At 48.1% G+C, this 18,365-nt stretch overlaps 1 protein-coding gene across 1 annotated transcript in view; it reads right to left on the bottom strand.

Moving 5' to 3' along the window:
• The window catches only part of BRD4 (bromodomain containing 4), an 80,318-nt gene that overhangs the window by 24,491 nt on the left and 37,462 nt on the right, over positions 1-18,365 (bottom strand). Inside the window, exons 2-3 of the mRNA XM_045289693.1 lie at positions 15,769-15,860; positions 622-940 (exon numbers count right to left, since the gene is read on the bottom strand). Of these exons, the coding sequence (XP_045145628.1) occupies positions 622-906 (285 nt within the window). The 5' untranslated portion in view covers positions 907-940; positions 15,769-15,860. The remainder of the gene's footprint in view (positions 1-621; positions 941-15,768; positions 15,861-18,365) is intronic.

Below are 18,365 nucleotides of genomic sequence, written 5' to 3'. Positions count from 1 at the left end.
TGACCCTCTGCAAACCCTGAAGCTGAAACGTGGCTTTGAGAACCACATTTCCATGGTGTCCTCTCTGCTGGCTCTTCCTCAGTCACCTGTTAAACTTGCTCTGGTTGTCCACACCTGACCCGAGTTGCTGCCCTGCCTATCACCTACCATGCAACCGGTGATCATCAACACTGCGCAACCTCACATGACTTATCCTGGTCACCAGGAGGGCAGCTAGGAAACCTGGACTTGAAGGAACTCTCACCCTTCCCCAACCTGCCTGTAGTGCCTGGCTCCTGGACAGCTGTCACAGACACAGGAGGACCTATTGGGACAGTCACCAGAGGTTGCTAGCACCCACCTGTGCACTCATGACCTCTCTGTCCCAGTTCTGATGAAAGGCAACAATTTACTTCACTAGAAAGCATGGGGGGGGGGCGCGCATGCGCGCACACAACGCTGAGAAGCCATGCCCAAGGGTTCTGGTTCTAGCCCACTGCAGACAATGGGGGTCTTTGAGTCTCCTTATATCTGAGCAATCGGTTACGGTTTTTGACTTCAACTCAACTCACTGGGGTGCTGAAGGCCCTTGGGCCAGATGTTCAACTTCCCAAAGGTCCCCAGCCTGTCTCCACTACTCACAGGGAGGTTGAGCTTGACAGCGTCCACAGGCTGCTGGAAAGGCCACGCGAACTGGTGTCTCCATAGTGTCTTGAGCACCACTTTGAGCAGGTATTGCAGCTGGTTAGTCTGCCTCTTGGGCTTGTTAGGGTTGGAGGTCTCAGGCGGTGGGGGGTTGGCGCTGGCTGTGGCGGTTGGCTGGGGCTGGGGCTGGGCTTGCGGCGTGGACATCTGGGTAGTTTCTAGTCCATCCCCCATCACGGGCAGACTCCTCAATCTTGTCCCAGAGCCGCTCTCCAGAGACATGCTACCGATCCCATCACATTCTCCACTGGGCACTCTGTGGGGAGAGAAGACTCCATCAGAATCGTGGTTATGAAGAAGCGGCACCATGAGCTAGCGCAACTGTCAGGAGGGCTCTGTGGGAGCTGCTTCCCCTCTCCTAAGGACTTCTACCACCTACCCCAGACTTGTCAGGGGAGCTGTGTCAGGAGGGCTCTGTGGGAGCTGCTTCCCCTCTCCTAAGGACTTCTACCACCTACCCCAGACTTGTCAGGGGAGCTGTGTCCACGCAGGGAAGGACATGGAACCCACAGGGCAGAAAGAACAACGGCCCCCAGACTGCACACCATACGAGAGCCACCCCTAAACAGTACTAAAATGCTTCTGTTCTTGCATGTACAGGGAGGCTTCAAAAAGTTCCTGGGGAAATGGAATCAAAAGATGGGACTGTGTCTGTGAGCCTTCTGAAACCCCTTCCTATTGGTTGGTCCCAACCACAGAGCCATCAGTGATCACAGCTGAATCAGGCATGGAGCGTAGTAAATAGGCTGGGTGGCGGCTGGGTGGGCTGAGGGCATCCTGATGACAGACATTTTCTTGGTAGCCCTAAACCTGCTGTGCACATTTGCAACCTAAAACCCAAACAGGGAACCGAGCGATAACCAGCTGGTCTAACCTGATCATGGAAATACACCCGTCTTGGCCACCCTTGCCTACACCCCAGCCCCTTTCCAGGGGTCCCTGCACTTGCTGGACAGGGAGGCAAGCATCATCTATTGCCCCAGCAGCACATAGCCTACTCATTGGCTTAGTCTGGGAACTGCCTGCGGTGCCATTGTCCTACCAGCAAGGACAAAGCATGACCAATCTGGTGCTGTACCAGTTTCAGTAGTAGGAAGAGAGACAATGTGAGCTGAGGCTGCCTGCCCTTCCTAAACTCCCTTCAGAACAAAGCCAGGAGTTGTTAGTGGGTGAGAATCTTCTGGCCAAGGAGTTTGAGGAGGATGTGGAGGTAAAGAGCACAGGTCCTGGAGGGGCAGGGAGGCCTCACCAGGTCAGCCTGGCTGGTTTGACCTCGGAAAGTGTTCCTTAAAGCCCCAGGAGCAGGTTTTCACTCAATTATGGGCAATGTGGCCGTCCCCTCCGTTCCCCTTCACCCCAATCCTCAGACTCTAGGTGGCTGGAGAGGCAACTCAGACCAAATAAAGTCCAGGCATCCCCTTGCCACTGACATCCTTCATGCCTCCCCACTGTCTCTGCCCAAGAGCCATTTCAAGTCACAGCTCCCACTAATGCCTTTTGGTGCATCACCTCAGTGATAAGATGTCTGTCTGCTGCATCTGCACAGGCTCAGTCTCCGTCCCTGAGGGCTGTGCCCACTACAGTACTTCACTGGCCAGTGGCTAACCACACCAGAAACATGTGATGTGGTACTCGCACTGTGTCAGAACCCTGGCTTGTTCCTCCCTGCTAGGGACATGAGTAGCTCACTGGCAAAATTCTGTTGTCAGGTGGGAGGCCCTGGTTCAATTCCTGGCCAATGGTCCTGCAGCAGTGGAGGATTGGGTGTTGCTGTGGTGCTGAACTGGCGTGAGTGGTCAATCTGTTCCTTTATGTGTGGCCTCAGCCTGGGTTCTTGGGTGGAAAACTGTTACCTTTGCCCTTGGTCTTTGAAAAAGCAACATAAAGGGGTAGCGCTCCAAGGCTGGCTTTGTTTGTTTGTTTAATATATAAACCATTTTATTGGGGGCTCTTACAGCTCTTAACAATCCATACATCAATTTTATCAAGCACATTTGTACATATGTTGCCATCATCATTTTCAAAACATTTTCTTTCTACTTGAACACTTGATATTTCTTCTTTTCCCTCCCTCCCCCACCCTTAAAACCCTTGATAAATTATAAATTTTTATTTTCACATCTTACACCATCCGTTGTCTTTCAACCACATTTGTTGTTCATCCCTTGAGGGGTGGTAGTGTTATATATCAATCACTGCCATCGGTTCCCCCCTTTTCCCCCCTGCCTTCATGGTATCGCTACTCCCATTACTGTTCCTGAGGGGGTTCATCTGTCTTGGATCCTGTGTGTCGAGAGCTCTTATCTGTACCAGTGTACATGCTCTGGTCTACCTGGATATGTAAGGTAGAACTGGAGTCATGATAGGGTGTGTGGGTGTGGGGGCATCAAAAAATTAGAGGAATGCTGTGTTTCGTCGGTGCTATACCACATCCTGGCTGACTCGTCCCTTCCTTGTGGCCCTTCTGTGAGGGGAGATCCTACAGATGGGCTTTGGGTCTCCATTCCGGGCCACTCGCTTTCGCGCTGATAAGATTGTTTTGAATCTTCTGATGCCTGATAACTAATCCTTTCGACACCTCGTGATCACACAGGCTGGTGTGCTTCTTCCATGTGGGCTCTGTTGCTTCTCAGCTAGATGGCCACTTGATTAATTCAAGTCTTTAATATCCCAGATACTCTATCTTGTAACAATTGGGCACCATCAGCTTTTTCCACCACATTTACTTATATAACCATTTTGTCTTCAGCGATTGTGCTGGGAAGGTTAGCATCTCAGAATGATGGCTTAATCATTTTTGACATTCCTAGGCTACAGTCTGTCCAGGGACTGACCTATTTTATGTACTTTGCAGGGAACACGACCAACTGAATACTCCAAATCCCGCCCCCCAAAAAACACTCCAAACTCACTGCCATTGAGTCAATGCTGACTCACAGCAACCCTATGAGGACAGGGTAGAACTATCCCCATGGAGTCCTGAGACTCTAACTCTTTAGGGAGTAGAAAACCTAATCTTTCTCCCTTAAGAGCAGCAGGTGGTTTTGAACTGCTGACCTTGTGTTTAGCAGCTCAGTGCATAGCCACTACCACCACCAGGGCTGCCCAAATTAGTGTTTAACATTCTCTCCCTGCCTTTACACAATACATGCACACAAGATTTTAGAGTGCCTTTTGTCTCAAATCCACTGCTATACAAAGTACACAATGGCCACCCCACCTGCCATCTCCAGCCCAGACACAAGCCTGGTTTTCACACTGTCCAAGCCTTCCAAGTCTTTGAGGCGTGGATAGAGAGGACAAACTGCAGGCCACTTCCTTCGTGCTGACTCTTCCTGCTCCACCTGGCTCAGGAGGACTCTTTCTAAGAGGAGTGGGGGTAGACGCCATGAGTGCAACATGGTGCTTGAGATGGAGATGAGGTACCCCAGTAGAGGGCAAGTAGTTTGAGGCATCAAAAGACACTATTATCTTATTATAACCAGCCAAAAGCAAATGTTATAAATGATGGCAAATTTTAGGACAGACATCTGTGACTACAGTAGCCTGTGCCAGGCTTGGGGACACAGGAGAATTCTCTCCCCTGTCGGGGGCATTTCTGGTGGAAATTCTGCCAGAACTGCCTGTCATGTAGGCCTAGAAAAAAAGCACGGTGGTGTGGACCAAGGAAGACAAAGAGGCAGGGACACTGCAGGGGCAAGAAGAGGGAGGAGGTTTCTTCAAGCCTAGACTTTTGGTGGCTAAAAGGGACCTCCACCTTCTCAGAGGCAAGCATGGCTCCTTCAGGGCAGGGTGGCAAAAGGGATGGGCTGTCACACGCAGGTTATTGACCCCCTTCCTTTTCTTCCCAGTCTCATCCCAGCGCCAACAAGCAGGCCCAGTTGGGTGCCAGTGGAAAGAAAGGCTGTGCTCCAAGGTATTCCCAGATGAAGAAGAGCTCTATGAGGTGTGACCCTGGTGCTTGGTTCTCATGGTTTCAGAGAGCTGGTTGCCATGCCTGAGCTGCCTTTAAAAATAAGATCACCGCAAATAAGAACACTAGGGAAACAAGCAGTAGACCCACTAAATAAACCAACAGCGTGAAGACAGGGGTCAGGCAAGAGTCCTAAGGCTGCAGACATCATGGGCCAGGGAGCTGGAAGAAGAGAGGCACCCACTCAACATCCTTCTCAAAAGAGAACGAAGGTAGTCACTAGCAACTACAGGAGCTGGGGCACCGGAAAGACACGAGAGGGGACTGCAACACGCCGAGAGTCTGAACAGGTCTGTCTGTCTGACTAGAAGAGTAGCACCACAGAAAGGAGCAGGTTGGGGGTTTGCTGAGAGTAAGTCAGAGGGAGAGTGCATCACCTTGCTCCAGGCAGGCTACCTGGACACCACGTGGGAGAAGCACCAGGCCAGAATGGTACCAGCACCATCACTGCAAGAGGAAGCAGCCTCAGCAAGTCTTCCACTAAGTCAGGCTGTTCTGGAAGTGCACAGGCAGATGAAGCCAAGGCGACGGATGTTCTCTGGGCCTCTGGAACAGCTGGACTGGGCCGCATGTGTTCTCTCTCCAAGAGGGCACATGGGCACTGTGGCCACGGGCCAGCGACCTACCACTTCACCTTCACACCAGGCAAACCCAGGGGCAGGACAGTGATTTCTCTGCTCAGAAGACAAATGAATGTTTTCCTGCAGAGAACTCATTTTTCTATCTCTGCCTTACCTTAAACAATCGCCACCTCCAATCCAAGCCTACACAGAGGGACTCCGAGTTCACGACAGCTATGAGACATACCCAGTCTCAAAGTTCAGTGATTTATAGTACTTTCAGCATAAAGTCGAGGAGCCACACTAACCAGCCAGGAGTCAAACCTGCCTGGCTCCTAGGTGGTTTCAGGGGTAAATGAGGACACCCCCATGCACCCACCAGTGACCCCTCTCCCCAAAAGGCTCAAGCTGATGATCTAGTCGGGGCAGCCTCCATCCATAACTCAAGTGACAAAGCACCACACTCAATGCTACTGAGGTTCAATCCATTAAGAAGCAGTGAGTTCAATGGTTTAAAAACTTCAGGTGTGTATCAGGATTGGATTATTTTCACCACACTTACTCTACCTGTATGCTGAGAAAATAATCTCAGAAGTTCGACTGTACAAAGAACTCAGCATCAAGATGGGAGGAAGGCTCATACAATTTTAGATATGCAGATGACCCAAACTTGTTTGATGAAAGTGAAGTTAAAAACCTTACTGAGGAAGATCAAAGACTATACAGCAGCGGTTTGCAACCTTCCTCATGCCACCGCCCTTTCATACAGTTCCTCATGTTGTGGTGACCTCCCAACCAGAACATTATTTTCATTGCTACTTCATCACTGTAATTTTGCTACTGTTATGAATCGGGTGGCCCCTGTGAAAGGGTCGTTTGACCTCCAAAGGGGTCACAACCCACAGGTTGAGAACCGCTGCTATAGAGCCTTACATATGGATTACAACTCAATGTTAAAAAATTCCCCACTATTACATTCATTGACAAACTGCATTAAACAATTGTTACAGGCTTTTAAAAATGCTAGCAACTAGACCAATCGACATCATGATAAACAGAGAATAGGCTAAAATTGGAAAGACCTCTCAGAAGTGTTAAAGGGCACAGTGATCTTGGGGACTAAGGTGTACCTGGCTCAAGACAGTATTTTCAATCACTTCACATGACACAAATGCTGATTAAAGACTAACACAGAAGAGGAATTCATGTCCGAGTGTGGGGTGATGAAGAACACTGGAGTCTATGTGGACTGCCAGGAGAATGGGCAGAGCTGTTTCAGAAGAAGCACAGCTACAATGTTCCCGAGAAGGGAGGATGGTGGGATTTCCACAGCGACAGCATGCTTGGTAAATGAGGTAGGTCAGAAGAAAGGAGGAAGTCTCAAGACGGATCGGCACAGTGATCCCACCACTGTGCTCAAACACAGCAACAACTATGAGGTGGAGTGGCCCGGGCAGGCAGGGCTTCATTCTGTTGTACTCGGCGGGTCCCCAGGAACCAGCATTAACTGGACAATACCCAAAGGCACAACTGAAGAGGAGGTGTACCTGCTAAACAACAATTACAAATGGCCTGGGGGGGTGGGGTGGGGATGGTCAAGACTTCCTAGAACCCCCCAAAAACAGTCGCAGCACACAGTGTCCACGGCCAGTTCAAAGCTTGATGCTGAGCACAGTTTCCGAGAAAGCAGCTCGGGGCACTGCTCAGGATGCGCGCTGCCTGGTAACTGCTCACTGGGAAACCACCAGCAGCCTGCTAGTCTTGGCTTTTCCCTCTCTTCTCATCTGACATGAGTGACAACAGGCAGGAATGCAGGTCTTTTCTAAAAGTGAGTGGTGTGACACCAACTGGCCCAAACCAGGAGTTTTCTTGTGGAAACCGGTTGTTTCTTTTGTATTAAGAGCACTATGAAAAACCTGACCCTGAGGGCGTTGATTTCGGTGTATTCCATCTAAAGTAGTTTGTGTGTACGGTTGCCAGTTGTGTTGTGAAAAAATGTATTTGCTACGAACAAGTCAGTGATATTGCAAAATTCTACCACATGAGCTCTAACTTCATTTTTCTCAGTAAGAGCTTATTTTCCGACTATTGGTGTGTCCCCCCCAACTTTTTGCATTCCAATCTCCAATTATCAGTGCATCTTGATAAATGCTCAATCAATTTCTGGCGGAGGATGTTGGTATAATTCAATTTCTTCATCTCTAGCTTTAGTGGTTGGTTCATAAATTTGAATAACAGTTGTACTAACTAGATTTCCTTGTATGCAGGTAGGTACAATTCTGTAAGACAGAACTGTTCTTCAAGATAGAGCTAGAAATGTCCTTTTTTGTTAACGAAGGCAGCGCCGTTCCTCTTGATTGTATCATTCTGAGCACAGTAAACCAAACGACCGTCTGTTTCGAAATGGCCAGTACCAACCAGTCCATTCCCGCTCACTAGGCTATATCCATCTTTATTCCTTCCATTTCATTTTCAGGCAAGATCCATCTGACATCAGCAATGATGTATATATCCCTTGTTCCACAGCCTCTTCTGAATCTATCTTGGACCCATCAATGTACAGCTGCAATTATTATTGGATAATCTTCAGCCAAATTTTACTTGCATGTGATTATTAATGATACTGTTCTATAATTTGAGCATTCTGTTGGGTTTTTCAATTGCCTCATATGTATGTGAAAGTCACTGCATAAGGAAGATCGAAGAAAAACTGATGCTTTTGAATAATGGTGCTGGCAAAGTACATTCTAAGCACCATGAGCTGCCAGAAGCACAAACCAATTTGCCTTGCAAGAAGCACGGCTTTGAGGCCAGGATGGCGAGACTTGTCTCAGTACTTTAGAGATGTTACCAGGGAAAGACCAATCCCTGGAGAAGAACATCATGCTTGGTGAAGTGGAGGGACAGCAAAAAAGCGGAAGGCTAGTTATGAGATGAGCTGACATAGTGGCTGCAACAATGGGATCACACAACACAATTGTGAGGCTCATGCAATTGGATCGGGCCGTGTTTCACTGTTGTGTATATAAAGTGTTGAGTCAGAATTGACTCGATGGCATCTAACAATGGCTTTGGCAATCAAAAACGTTTGGGAAACTCAAGATTAATGAAAATAAAATGGAAAATAAATAAAATGCCAAGTCCTCAGTCACCCTGAGCAAGTCCCCCAGGCGTTCAAGGGCACTCTGCTATCATCCCAGCTGCTCTGAGGGGTCTGATGTTGTAAGGAGAGACAGCACTTACAGACACACTGCAGCTGTAATGTTGGTTGACTTTCAACAAAAATAATTTTATTTTTTCTTTAAAACATTCTTCTTAATTAAATCATTTTATTGGGGGCTCTTACAACTCTTATCACAATCCACACATACATCATTGTGTCAAGCACATTTGTACATATATTGCCATCATTTTCAAAGCATTTTCTTTCTACTTGAACCCTTGATATCTGCTCATCTTCCTTCCTTTCCTCTCCTCCCTCATGAACCCTTGAGAAATTATAAGTCATCATTTTCATATTTTACATCGTCCGCTGTCTCCCTTCACCCACTTTCTGTTGCTTGTCCCCATGGTGGAGGAGGGCCACGCACTGTAAGTTGACCATTGTGATCAATCCCCCCTTCCTCCCCCCACCTTCCCCTTACCCTCCTGGTATCTCTATTCTCATTATTGGTCCTGAGGGGTTTATCTTTAGCAGTGTACATGTTCTGGTCTAGTCAGATTTGCACGGTAGAATTGAAGTCATGAGTGTGTGTGCGTGTGCGTGCGGGGGGGTGGGAAGAAGGGGAGGGAAGACGCATGGTGAAGAAGGATGATGGTGCCAGCCTATCAGAAGATACGGTATCTGGGGTCTTAAAGGTTTGAAAATCAACAAGCAGCCATTTGGGTGAGAAGCATCAAAGCCCACATGGAAGAAGCAGCACACCAGCCTGTGTGATCACGCGGTGCCGATAGGATCAGGTATCGGGCATCAAAGACCCAGAACAAAAAAATCATACTAATGTGAATGGGGGATAGCGGGGGTGGTGGTGGGGGTGTGTATGTGCAGGCAGAGTGGAGACCCAAAGCCCATCTGTAGACAATTGGACATTCCCTTACAGAAGGGTCACAAGGTAGAGATGAGCCATTCAGGGTACAGTATAGCACCGATGAAACATACACCTTTCTTCTAGTTCTTTAATGCTTCCTTCAAAATATTCTTAACCATATTTACAATCTAGCCAGTTTGCTCATGTAAGTCTAAAATCAGGCACAGAAAAATTTCACACAAATAGATCAGAAACCAATTCATTATGTCAAGTAGGGGGTTCAAATCCACTCAGTGGTGTCATGGGAGAAAAGACCTGCCAATCTCTTTCCATGCAGATTACAGCAAGAAACTCACCGGAATAGCTATACTTTGTAATACATGGGGATGCTATGGGTTGGAAGTGATTCCATGATGTGGGATGAGGTTCTCAGGGCTGACTGGTGGCAAAGGAGGTGGGTGCAGTTACTTGTTCCCAGACCAGGGAGGGAGAAGAGGAGGAGGTAAGGAGAGGTGGAGGCCTTGTCTGGGGCTCTGAGGACTGCAGGAGGAGACAAGAGGAGACCAAGCATGCCTGCCCAAGCTCAGCACATCTCACCCATCACAAGAATGTGGTTATTGCCAGTCACACTTTGTCCTGAAGGCCGTGATCACCTCACTCCTGCCCACTCACAACCTGCCCTCCTCAAGAGAGCAGAGAGCAAGCCTCAAGGGAGGTGGGGTGATCAAGAAGGCTCCGTCATGGCCACCGTGACCCACACGAGTGTAAGGGTGTTTGGTCACTTACTGAGCACTGGATGGCTGCCAGCATACTGAACACTCCAAGCAGCGCTACCAGGTGGTAGCAGTGGCAGCTTTGTCATCATCCCATGACAAAAGAGAAGTGCACAGTGACCTGGTCTGCCCAGTCACCCAGTTTCGTGTGTCCTATACGCGCTACCCCTGAAAAGCAGCTGCCTGTCTCATGGCCCACAAGCCGTGACTCCAGCAAATGCCTGATAGTGATATTTCCAAAGATGTCACGCCCATATCCAAACAGGAGCAGCGATGGCCACCCAGTCCCTTGGTTGTCTATTAGCAAGAGGCTGGTGTCCTGAGGCGGGGCCTAGGCAGACAGAAACCAGGTGCTGGCCCATACTGCCATCTTGTCTGTTCATCACAAGTTTATACCCATACTCTCTGTAGACAAACGAGACTGCCTGTTCACCTTTGCATGACTCCTGTACAATCACTGGGGAGACTCAAAGTTCTCCCTGAGCACAAAGACTTTGGCAAAATGAATTAACTCCTAGAGAAGAGTTGACTTGCAACCAATCTCATCCTGCCCTGGGAACATTCCTGCTGAGATGGTTACATGGTGACAGTGCAGACATCAAAGTCCATCCACCTACTGCTAGGGAAGCAGCTGGCCCACATTCATGGCGAGACACCCAGGGCAAGTGCCAACGGTGCCACATGGAGAGCAAGGCAGCATGACTTTCCTGATCAGCTCTGGCTCCTGCCAATGGCCTGCCCCCACACCTGTTGTCAAGAGACTGACCCCATCGTGTGACTCAGCTCAGCAGCCTGCCTTAAACCAGCTGAGCCAAGGATGAGACAAGCACATCCTGCGGGGGAGAGCAGCACATTCAAGCTCTCTGTTCCCCACAGAAGACAGAAAGCCACAGGGACCCTGCAGCCCAGAACCGAGGCCACCTGGATCCCAATTCCTTTACTTCAGGAACCAGTCAGTCAGCAGGCCCATTCAATGGGGGTGCTAAGAATCCTGCAGGAGGCCTGAGTGACACCATTGGTGAAATGAGGTCAGCTGCCACGCACAAGGCAGGAGGCTTCATCCAACCCAAGGCACCTTATCAGAGCTAAGTCTGCCCATCTACTTCTGAAAAGCCCAATGGATGCACAGTCCTCCTCTGACACATGTGGGGGGTAGTCATGTGTGCAAGTTGACTCCGTGGGCACAGGTGGTAGGGAGAGTCCTGTTCACAGCTGTCTGGGTGTAGTCAAAGGTATCCCTTGACACCTGGTGGGCTTACAGCGCTGGACTGATGGTTACATCCAGGTGACACACTTGTGAATTAAAACGTGGTCCTGGGGTAAGTATACAGTAAAAAACAGACAATTTTGGTGCACACAAGAGCAAACTGGAAGAAAATATTTTTTAAATGATGATAGAAACATATATACAAATGACACAATGGATGGCTTGTGATAAAAGCTGTAAGGGCCCCCAATAAAAATGATTTAAACATACACACACACGCCCCCCCACAAAAAAACAAGCGCAAAACTGTTGGGCTACACATATTCCAGCAGATGTTGGCAAACCTTTTCTGTAAAGCAAATATTACTGCCCCTAACAGAGGTACCTAACAGTGGGCATCTGCTGCAGTCACTCAAAACACTGCTAGATGACCCCTGAACAGCTGTGTGCTGCTAAACTCTAATTGGCCCACGGGCTTCAGTCTATAATCCTCATGCTCCACACACTTTCCAGACTTTGTGCAGGGCAAAGCAAAATACGTGAGAATGTTTCACCGAAAGTCAGAATGTGGAAATTAACAAGTACGAGAAGGAAATGTTCTGAAATCGATGTAGTGACGATGGCAGGCTCTTCTTTATAATGACTGAATGATTCAATTTCCTGATATGTGACGTATATGCCAATAAAACTATTTTCTAAAAAGTCAGAATGCACAGAGGCAAGTTGCTGGGGCAGGTGCATGGAGCTACCAGGTGGAACGTGGATGATTGCATATATACTACTTACACTGAAAACCTGCTGCGTGGATCTGAGGTAAAGTACTGCTGCAAAAGCTTAGAAATCACCCTCGCTAGAGAAAAAGATCAAAATGTGAAGCTATCCTTCCAGCAGGCCTCTCCTGCATTGCAGTCGGAATACTTGGATGGTTTCTTTCTAGGCCTCCCTGAAGAACAAGGTATACCACATGTCCAACAGCAGAGCTGGCATGTTTGAGGGCCTCAAACCATGTGCCTAGTCAGTGTTATTCGAATATGGAGAGTAAAAAGACAGAAGGGTGGATGGGGAACGGTTTCCCAACAAAATTCTCACAGGACCGCCTTTTTGAGTCTTAAGGATGAGCAGGTACACTGTCACGACAGGGGCGGGGGGATTCTCGGTGCAACTTTTCTCAATGTGCTGGTTACCAAGAGTGAAAGGGAAAGTTAGTGGCCGGAGGGTAGACAAGTCTTAGGTGAATGTGAAGGCAGCATACAATAAGAGAAAGGTTGACCAAAAACGATGGAGACAAGAGAAGACACTGGGCAGTTTGTGAGAGTTAACGGCAGCAAAGGCAAATACAATTAAACACACAATCCTGCAATAGTGATTTCCAAGTAGTTACTTGGTTAAGAGATGTGGGCGGAACAGAAATGTGAGTGAAGGAGAGTGGCATGTGCCCTGGAGTACACGCAAATTGGATGGAGGGTATTTAGAAGTATATTTACCACTGAGGAACCCTGCTGGCACAGTGGGTTACACACTGGGCTGATACGCAGTCGTTCCTCAGGAATGAGATAAGGCTTTCTGCTCCGATAAAGATTTACAGTCTTGGCAACCAAGGGGGGCCACTTAGCCTGTCCCAGAGTCACGGGGAGTCGGAATAGGGTCAACGGCAGTGGGTGTTTAGTTCTGCTGCAAATAAACCCAGGAATGTGGTGAAGCACAGAGGGGCAACATTAGGGAAACCTATTCAACATACAAACAATGGGTAGGGAATGAATTGGGACTTGGGGGATCAGGATCAAAGTCATGAAGGACACTAAGGTCACGTGGCATAAAAGTTCACAAGGACAATGCAGTACTTCCTACACTTTGGTGAGTACTCATCTAAGGTGTATTAATCTCTCCTTGTCCAGAAGAAAGAAGAGTGATGAAAACGGAAAGCCCCATGAACACAATCAGTCCAATGGACCACACAGACATCAGTCCCCACAATTCTGAGACCAGAGGACTGACTCCACTACCAACTGCTCTGAACACGGTCACATTAGAAGGTCCTGGACAGAGTGGGAGAAAAATGTGGAGAACTCAAAAAATTGCATGAGATCAAGCTCACTGGTCAGACTGAGACTGGTGGGACCCCCCCCCCCCCCCCCCCCCCCACACACACACACACGACCCCGCCCCAAACACGGGCCCTTCACTCATCAGGTCTGGAACTGAACTCAGCCTGTGTTATGATGGTCAATAATTTAAGACCAAAGGAGCAGAATTTACCCAAGGATAGAGTTCAGAGGGTTAGAGGAGGAAGATGCAAACAGTACACACAGGAAGATGGTGGGAAGTAATGGTGCCTTGAAGGGGCTGCAATGGAAGAATGGAAACAAAGCATGTATGAACTGTTGAACGTAAACCTGGTGATCGACTCTGTAAATCTTCACCTAAGTCACAATAAATAAGTTATTGTTTTAAAGGAGCAAAAAGTAAAGGGGGAAATACTGTTATACACATGCTCCTGCAACAGTGGGAATCTATGAGTAGATGCTTGGTTAGACTTACAAACTGAACAGGTGTGGAAGGGAGAGGAGTAGACCCACAAATATATCTAGGTGACTGGGGCGGGGCCGCACAAGTATGAAACAGTAGCACTGGACAGCTCTTGCTACTCCCAAAAGAATGAGCAGCTGCATAGTCCTGAGGGGGTAATCCTCAGCACAACTTTCCTGGACTTTTTCTCACCGGTGCATTTTTCCATTTCTTCATTCTAAGTCCCTGGATTGTCCTGCGTCTTTTGAGAAAATCTATCACCACCACCACTTTGGAGTGGCACCCCCCAAAACAGTCTCCATAACTTTCTGCACTGACTACTTTCAATTTCACTGGCCTAGAATATCTTCTTTAGACTGGACTCCTTTTTTTTTCTTTTTGAAGGCCCCCTAAAAAGACTTAAGACAATGATACCAGGAGAGTAGGAGAGAGAAACCACGGGGGAAGGGAGGTAGCGGTTGGTATAAGATATGAAATTAATAGTAATAATTTATCATTTATCAAGAGGTCACAAGGGTGGGAGGGTAAAAACAGATACCAAGGGCTTGAATAGAATGTCAATGTTTAGAAAATAATGATGGCAACATATGTACAAATATGCTTGATACAACTGATATATGGAATGTTAAAAGAGCTGTAAGAGCCCCCAATAAAATGACCTTTTTTTTTTAAGAGCGGTAAGTGGAATGGTGGAGATGATGGCTAAAGATAGCCGTCTTTTGTGGGTGATCCCATGTGTTGCAGGGATAACTGCACAGCTCTGTGAGTACACTAAAAACCACTGAACTGTACACTTTCAATGGTTAAGTCTTATGGAATATGAATTCTATATAACAATAAAGATGTTTTTAAAAAAGACTAAGACAAGTGTTATTACTGGGAAAACTTTGTCTTCAGCCATTCACTGATCAGACATATTAAGTGTTTTGAATCAGAATCCTAGCAGCTGTACTTTTTTACTCACCTGAGTGTTTAGCCACTCAAAGTGTGCCTCTTGCCAGCCTCTCTGACCTAGTGGGCTGGCCTTATCCCTGGCAGAGCCCCCGGGACGCACCATTTACAGTCTGGGAAGATGTCCCCGGCACACGGTGGTGTCGCTCATGCAGACTGTGCACGTTCCGTCTGGGCCTTGGGCTTCAATTCCACAGCGAAAGTGAGAGTGTCTCTCCTCTTAAAAGCTGTGACACCACCCCACCACCCACATCCCCTTTACACAGTTATTTTCAGTCACTCATTTCCCAACAGAGCTGGATGTGAGCAGTGGCACCAGATCCACCTCACACCACGACAAAATATGCACAGCAGTCCTGATGAGAACACACCTGACCCAGCTTGAAAGTGATAGACAGCACAGCACAGCACAGCCTCAACTGTAGAGCAGGCCCTCTGCCCGAGGGGGTCCCCAGCCAGAAGAAAGCACAGGGCCTTGGGGAACAGGCGGCTCTGGTAGCAGAGGGGCATGGTGTGTACTTTGGGAGGACAAAGGAGAACAGAATCGAGGGAAAGCCTAAGAATAAGAACCTAGTATAATCCCACAGGCTGGTTAAGAGTCCCGGACCGTCCCTGGGGTAGCCAGAAAGGAAGCTTTTAAAAATAACATCACCCCAGTCACTCTAAATCCTTTCCATTCCCAACAAAAAGATGAAACTTAATCTTCACGAACAAAATTTAAAGCTAGAAAATAGACACAGATGGTGTTCTCAGACACTGGACCCCAGGGATCCAGGTCAGTGCCACCCTCAAGAATCAGTGAGCAAACCACCCAATGGGAAAGCAACATAGAGTGTCTTCTGGACACGCCCACAGCCACGGGTCCTGAGTGGGTCCAGAGAATAGCACTGGCACAGGTGGCAGAGACCCATGCTCTGCCATCTAGAAAACACAGTGATGGCCACTGGAACTCTCCTTGGGGAAGGAGACCAAGTCAGAGGTCTTCAAGGGCCATGGAGACCCACCCAGAAGATGGAATGAGAACAAGGACCCAGGGTGACTTTGAGCTGAGACAGAGCCTGGTTACCTTGAGGAGGGCTGGCGCTTTAAGGGGTGACCTTTTCTTCAACGATGGCACCCTCTGACCTTCATTGTGGGGCTCAATTTTAAAAGATAGATCTGGAAAAAAGAAAGTGACATTTGTTAGTATCCAGACACTAAGATGATTTTTCTTATCTCCCTACCCGCAGGCACAGACCTGGGCCGAGGGGAAGGGTGCCTGTGCAGTGGGGGGCGGGAGACACAATCTTTTTGCAAAGAGAACAGAGAATGACACAAAATCAATGACAGAGTCAAAAGCAGCAGCAGCAGCAGCAACAACAACAACAAACAAACAACCTCAGTCCCAGTTTACAAAACAGGAAGTAAAGACTATGGATGACTTAAGGATGAACCATGAGAGGCAATACCTTTGAGAATGGCTGGATTTACCACAAGACCCAGCCCTGAGGAGCCCAACGTGGTGCAAAGAGTGAGTGAGCTTGGCTGTGAACTGACGGGTTGGAGGCTTAAGTCTATGCAGAGGGTCCTTGGAAGGCCTGACAATCTATTATCGAAAAGTCAGCCACTGAAAACTCTACCGTGAGCTAGTTTACTTGGACACACATGGGATTGCTGTGAAACAGGAATCAAGTCGATGGCAACCTGTCAACTCTACCAGCAGGGGGAGGAGGTGGGTCAGTGCACCACAGGGCCCAGACCAAACTCCAAGTCCTAATCTGGCTCAGCTAACACAGGCACTGTGCCACCATTTAGGGAATCTGGGGCCCAGACATCAGGGTATAGCATTTAAATATTTATTATGAAGGCAGTAATGATACCCTAGTGACCACAGGACTGGCATCCACTCCTGGTAAGCTTTAGCTGAGAAAAGGGCATATAAGACACAAAGAAAGCACCATCTCTCACCCTGGGCTTCCCTACAGCACCTCTGTGAGCTGGCAGACTACCTAGAGCCAACCAGGGGGCTGTGTCCAAGTGCCTGGGCTGCAGCAGGCCAGCACTTCATCAACTAGGATTCTGTCACATGGTGAAATTTACTCCTTGCAAACTCCCCAGGGACACCCAACTCTCCACCACCATGTTCCTTGATGCTCCCAGTCCTCGGACTCCAGACTAGGCAGGACTGCCCTGGTACAGGCCCTTCTCTTGTGTCCCCAAACAATCCCCATGCCTTGTCCTATCTGAGCATCTGGGACCAAGAACCACACAGAAGAGTCCAAGCTGTCTGCCCCTAAACAGCCTGTTTAAAGCCCCACCACCCTACAAAAAGCTTAGCCCCTAAGGCCATGCAGGTATGCACACAACCGCCCACACTGGAGCAGTGTGCCCTCTGCTCCTTCCAAAAGCCTAACATTTAATGGGGAACAAATTGAGCACCTTGAGAAGGATGTCTAGAGGTGTGGGTGCAGAGTGCTTGGCACCCACAGGCCCCAAGTCTCATCGGGACCTAAGAAGAGATGTCAGGAGACAACGCATCCAAACCCAGCAGGGCGGGCAAGGCACCAAGTCATAAGCAGCAAGAAAACAAAGGGCTGCGGGTCCATATCTATCTATTTCTCTCTCGCTCTCTCTCTCACACATACACACACACACACACACACACACACACACACACACTTTATTTCGCAGAGGTCACAATCACTAAAAAGAAACCATTTTCACAAAGTATCTCACTGTGCTTAAACCCCAACATAGTCAAAATACTGCGTCAACATAGAAGTACCATAAATCAAGAGGCTTTACTTTTCTTGGGGCTGGGGAGGATGGGAGGACCAAATCTCTAAGTGGTTTCCCTGGGTGTTGCAAATAGTTAAGATGAAAGGCTGGGCAGCTTATTGAGCAGTTCTGCCCTGCACACATGGTCACCAGAGTCAGGATGGGCAGTGGGCAACAGTAAGAGACCACACATATAGCACATCACAGCTCGGCCATTATATTTTCATGAGAAATATTTGACTAGTGCTCAAATTTATTAATAAATTTAGTTCTACAAACCCATTATCGCTCTCCCCAACATATTTAAAGTCCTGCAGCAACTTACTTAATCATGAGATTGAAAACTAAGATAAATTAAAATTCAGAACAGCAAAACCACAATTCCCCCTTCTACCAGGAGGCACAGCCCCGCCCCTGAGTTTAGGGAGGTTAGCCCCACCACGCCCTCACCCCCACACCTCTGACACCATCCACTGTCCCAAATGAGCTTCAAATGGACTTGCTTTGTACAAAATGACATATTAAAATATTGAAAGAAAACGGGAACCTGATCGTGTGTGTGTGTGTGTGTGCGCGCGCGCGTGTGTGTGTGTGCGTCAGTTAGGCTATTCTTGGGGCCATCATGGGAAATCTCAACACGTGTCACAATAGTGGTCTATAGGTTTTACAGAGTACCCAGCGCCTACAGAGGTGCTTGCTCAGGTACATAGAGGTGATGCATCACATCTGCAACCTACTTTTAACGCATTTAGCAACAAACAAAAGCAAACAAAAAACCCAGTGTGCACTTATACAAGAATGAAATTAAAGTGAATAAGGGGTGGAGCCCTAACTTTAAAACTCCACCTAATTTACAACTGTAAGAAAATCAATTTTGAAGACAAATGGGTGCATAAGCAAATGTGG

Source organism: Echinops telfairi, unplaced genomic scaffold, assembly GCF_000313985.2.
Source record: "Echinops telfairi isolate 266 unplaced genomic scaffold, ASM31398v2 ScPeMD7_30;HRSCAF=105, whole genome shotgun sequence".
Taxonomy (NCBI): Eukaryota; Metazoa; Chordata; class Mammalia; order Afrosoricida; family Tenrecidae; genus Echinops; species Echinops telfairi.
Note: the sequence above shows the minus strand (reverse complement) of the source record. Positions and strands in the feature narration are given on the sequence as shown.